This window comes from Anopheles aquasalis, chromosome 2 (genome assembly GCF_943734665.1).
Source record: "Anopheles aquasalis chromosome 2, idAnoAquaMG_Q_19, whole genome shotgun sequence".
Classification (NCBI taxonomy): domain Eukaryota; kingdom Metazoa; phylum Arthropoda; class Insecta; order Diptera; family Culicidae; genus Anopheles; species Anopheles aquasalis.
In genome coordinates this window covers 4,397,501-4,402,500 of record NC_064877.1, presented here as the reverse complement: position 1 = coordinate 4,402,500, position 5,000 = coordinate 4,397,501, and the positions used below count along the sequence as shown (strand labels likewise).

The window sequence follows — 5,000 nt, the reverse complement described above, 5'->3', positions numbered from 1 at the left end:
GGGTGTTCAGATGCTCCCTCAAACACCATTCAATCGACCAGTCCAGCGGTCGGTGGAATCTGGCTGGAATCAATTAGATTTTAATTGAAGATTTAATTACACATTAATGAGTCGGAGCGAAAAATCAAATCCCACCGACACCGCAGACATCGCCGACAGCTGCGTACTGCTGCATCCCTTGGTATGTGCTGGTATTCCGTCCTCTCTCTCTCGTTTTCTTTTTCTCTTTCTATCGGTCTATCCAAGGATTACACAATGGACTTACAGTGAAGCTTTGCTGCTAACGATAACAAACTGACTGCGAAAGAAGCGACGGATACGGGTGTCAGGCAGCAGATGCCACTGCTGCAGAGTCCCTGTCTCGGTGCATAGCACTGCAATCGAAGTAGACATGTCGTTCGTTTGTTACTAAAATCCTAACTTCTCCTCGTCGTAGAAACCTAGCAGGCTACGGACGGATCGATCGTGGTTCCGGAATCGCAACTTTTCGAATCAAACTGACAAACATTGATGGCTCACCAGAAGAACACTGACATTTCTATTGAATGCCCCATCACAGCTGCATGAAATCTATTTAATCTTTGCATTAATTTCCCCCCCTCATTCGATACCACGCATTTTCAATTAATTAATGTAATTCAAGGGTAGCGAACGAGTTAAGCTTTTGCTTTGGGCAAACACTCGCCGCGATTCCTGAAGTACTTGAGCATATTTCTGTTTGGCCGCTCCAACTTCCGCCCCCCACCCGTTGCAAATGCCATCCAGAGGCAATTTCTTAATTATGCTTATGCAGAGAGCTTGGAGTTTACTTTACCCTTCACCCACAGGTTCGCGTTGGGCGATGTAAAAAAAAACAACGCCACGCCACCACACAAGATGGAGGGAGCTTGAAAGTGATCCATCAAAACCATAAATTACGGTTTTCGTCGCGACCACCGCCGACGCCACGGTCCCTAATGCGAACAATTTAATTAACAACAACAGCATTAACACCGCAGCACGCCCGTCATTCCGTTCCGTGCTGTCACTGTGGGTGCTGGTGCTCAGAATTGCAACAATTTATTGACGTGTGTATGTGTGCCTGTGTGTGCCTGTGTGTGCTCCTAAATTACCACTGAGCGCACCCATACAACAGTCCTCGCGGCGAGCATCCTGGCGTCCCTTCGTCTCCGGTCAACCGACCCCAAAACCCGGTGAACCAAACAGCGATGAATTATGTATGACCCGTTGGTAGGACCCACGGTCTGGCCTGGCCCTGGCCTGGGGGAGGGAGCGAGGGGATGAAAATATTTATTCTGCACTCGTCGGTCGGATTCACAACCCTCGTTTGGGGCGAGAGAAACGCAATCACGCACGCCGCCGCCGCCGCCACGCACGCACGCACGAACGCACGTATGACCCTGACAGACACCGGGACAAAGGCTCTCGGCATCACGGCATCCATAACCACTCTGACCACTCGGGCCACACGGGCTTGACACATTGCACGCCCGGTGGTGGTGCCAATGGCCTCGGTGCTCTAAAATGGTTTACCATGTGCCCGCTAATAACGCAACATATACTCACACCTCGAATGAAGGACATTCAGCGGAAGAACAGCGCGTTAGACGTCCCTGGCCTGACCATCCTGGCAGGCCACATCAAGGCGAGGCGAGGTTGTTTCAGGTGTCAATGATAATGAGAGAGAGAGAGAGAGAGAGAGCCCAAAGAGGTGTAAGCCAGCCTCGCGCGCGCCTCGACGCGTCCAATGTCATCACAAGCGATTTAATTAAGTGTTAAAAGAGAGACGTGTTCGAACGCCCGGCCCGAAAATGCACCAGCATAGGCACGTAGCATCATATTCCACGAACCCCCTCCCCCGAAGTGGAGGGTGACAAACAAATATTCCATAAATTTGACACCAAAGCACCACGCGACACGAGATGACTGCATCACCGTCCTGCATCAGGTGCGATAAATCATCGTCGTGCGAAACTTTGTGAAATAGAATTAATACATTTTTGCATTTCATTATCTTCTCGTCGCGCATGGACGCGACATGGACGCGACGTGAGGTCATGAAGGTGGACACAGACAGGCAGGCAGGTAGGGCGATGTGGATTATTAATCCGTTAAAGCGCCATTAAATTAAGCATTGTAACTCGTGGGTCCCTCCGGGATGCGAGAGATAAGAGAGAGAGAGTGTGTGAGTATGTGTGCATGAGCCCGTGGGATGATGGGGTAACTACGAGGCCATCGCGGCCACCCACCCTTAGCCTTGTGGGTGATTATTTTATATTATCTGATAATTAATATCGCCTGGCGCCTGGCGCCTGGTGGGAATGGATGGATAGATGGATGGATTGCCATAGCAACCCGGCATAATGTGTGCTGCGTCGCCTCCCTGGATGATCTCACATGCCCAGCCATGCCCCCGGTGTGCCAGTGACTGACGTTTAATCCTGTTCGATCCAATATCCATCGAGCGCAATTGCCGGAATCGAATTAAATCAATCGCCACCCTGCCTGCCTGCCTGCCTGTCTGCCTGCCTATTGGCCTTCAAAGCCAAAGCCCCAATTAGAATTCCAATTTATTATTTAAAAATCGGAAAAACAACACCAAACACTGTCAACGAGTGTATGTGCGGCCATGTTTGTGTGGTTAATTTGCGCCTGGTGAAAATGGTGAAGATGCGGCGACAACATTCTTCCATTTTTTACACTTTCCCTCCCTCAAAAACCACCACGCGACATCATCGTTTCGTGAGATAAATCGCATTTTATTGCCCGCTCGCTCATCGCGTCACCCTCAACGGCCCCCACCTCAGACCTTAGGGCGGGTGTTAAACGGTTTAACTGTTTCGACGGAAAATTACGACCCATAAAATGTTTAACAGAACTCGCTCGCGGCGCGGGAACGCGAACGCTCGCTGAACAATGCCCCGGAAGCATCACGGAGCCCGGGCGACTTGAGAACCGAGATAGATTTGCCGACGAGTTGATGCAAAACAAGCTAATGATTTAGCTTTAGAGCACTCCCGAGGGGACGGACTGGGCGAGTGCGTTCAATAAACTTTTATGTTCTATTTCTATAAATTCCACTCGCACAACTCCAACTCGCTCCAGTGCTTTGTTGTTGTTATTGGAGGATAAGATTTGTAGAAGAAGGCTATAAAGTCATTAGAAGACGCCTCTGGCAGGCCCTGGTTCGAAAACCCCGACCGATTAGTGTGTTAGAAGCGTTCTAGCGTCTCTAGTCTCTAAACATTCAACCACTCTGGCCGCAACCACAGTCGGTCGGTTGTTGAATCTTCTAAACCTCTAACAGACACACCACCACCGACACTTGTGCACTGACCACCGGGAGAGTCGAAAGGAGCGCATCTCCGGTGCAGTTCTCGGAGGGACCTCCGTCCAGAAAGCGTTTGCCACAACAACAGGAAGTCCTCATAAATCGACAAAGTATCGTGTTGTGTTGTGGGCGCTGTGAAATGGAAGAAACATAACTCCCCTAGCTCTCTGTCCCTAGCTCAGGTCAGAGAAATTGATGTAGAGAAGAACACTGAGACGAAACCGACTCTAAACCAATTTGTTCTTTCGGTTAAGGCCTGGTGTGTGCAAACAGAGAGAAGGACTACAAGTACCCAAGTTGGAATCCACAAAAAGGAGAAACGAACTTTGACCAGAATATGAGTTGCTGTACAGCACAATAGAAGACTCTTGAAATGTGGATTACTCAGTCTCATCTCGCCTCCTGCGGCGGTATTCCTCAGGGATCAACGTAATTATGATTTTTAATTTTAATTAAGACTAACTCTTTGTCTTCCATTCGAGCCTCGGAAGGATAAACACAGGATAGCCGGAACGGAACGGAAAACAAGGCACAAAAAAGGCGAATAATGACCAGTCACAAAACTTGATCTGTGAGACTTCTTTTGTTGAGTTGAATGTTGAGTTGGGCGTCACTGGCGTGTCGCTTTTTACTGCGTCGCCTCACGAACATAATTACCATTTCAAAAGCAACTTCAACAACTTCTGACAATACGCGACGATACCAATCATTGAATGATGCCATAGCGGCCACAAGCAATCCGGGTGTTGCGGAAAAGTGCACCGCATAACGAGGAGCACACCAACTGTTTAAGTGCTTTTCATGGTCAGCTCTGAAATCATTAAGCCTTTCTAGCCAAGTTTTGCCGAATAAAAACCAATGCAATGACCGCAATTTCGCACTGCCAGTGACCTAAAGATGACCTAATTTCAACGTTCAGGGGATTCCCCAGCTCGTCGGTGTGTTTACTTACTCTTGAGCCGCTTGCCAACCGGATCGCACGGTACCTCACCGAGGGCACACTTGAGCTGCCGCATCAGATACCGCTTGTCGCTGAGCGCTTTCTCGAGTGCTTCGTCCGAAACCTGTGATTTGGCCGTGCTGGTGGCGATGGTGGCCGCTGCATCCGCCGCTCCACTAACCACCGTGGTCAGCTGTGACAGCATCGCGATCGCGCAAAGCAACCCAACGACGGCGATCCACGAGGAGCGACTACTGACCTGCTTTTCGCGAACCGCCGAGTCGTGCCCGTTGACATCGTCCAAGCGCAGCGAACAGATGAAAGAGAAAAACGAAACAAACAAAACGAGAAGTGAGTGAACAAACGTGGTGAGAGATGGAGAAGACACAAACAAGGCATAAATATGAGCCACCTGGAGCCAACACCGCGATTATGTAGCCACGGGATGGGGCATGCAGAGCGATGCAGACAAAAGTAAAAGTATTTTTTTAAACAAACCACCACCATCGGACGGGGGAAAGGTTCGGTGCGATTCGGTGGAGTGTTAATCATTCGCACCACCGGCAACACCGGCACCGCAGCTCACGGTAATTATGCTTTATGCTCTCCCCGTGTCTCCAGCAGCAGTCACGTCGCGGCCACGGTTAGTATGTGTACGCGGGCCTTTTTATGGGTTATGGTGGATCTGGATTTCCTCCCCTTCCTTGTGAATCATTTTGCACTCGCTGC

The 5,000-nt window shown here is 49.8% G+C and overlaps 1 protein-coding gene across 1 annotated transcript in view; it reads right to left on the bottom strand.

Annotated features, from left to right (window-relative positions):
- The window catches only part of LOC126570342 (putative odorant-binding protein A10), a 6,396-nt gene that overhangs the window by 740 nt on the left and 656 nt on the right, over positions 1 to 5,000 (bottom strand). The window contains exon 2 of the mRNA XM_050228036.1: positions 4,284 to 4,530. Coding sequence (XP_050083993.1) covers positions 4,284 to 4,530 — 247 coding nt within the window. The remainder of the gene's footprint in view (positions 1 to 4,283; positions 4,531 to 5,000) is intronic.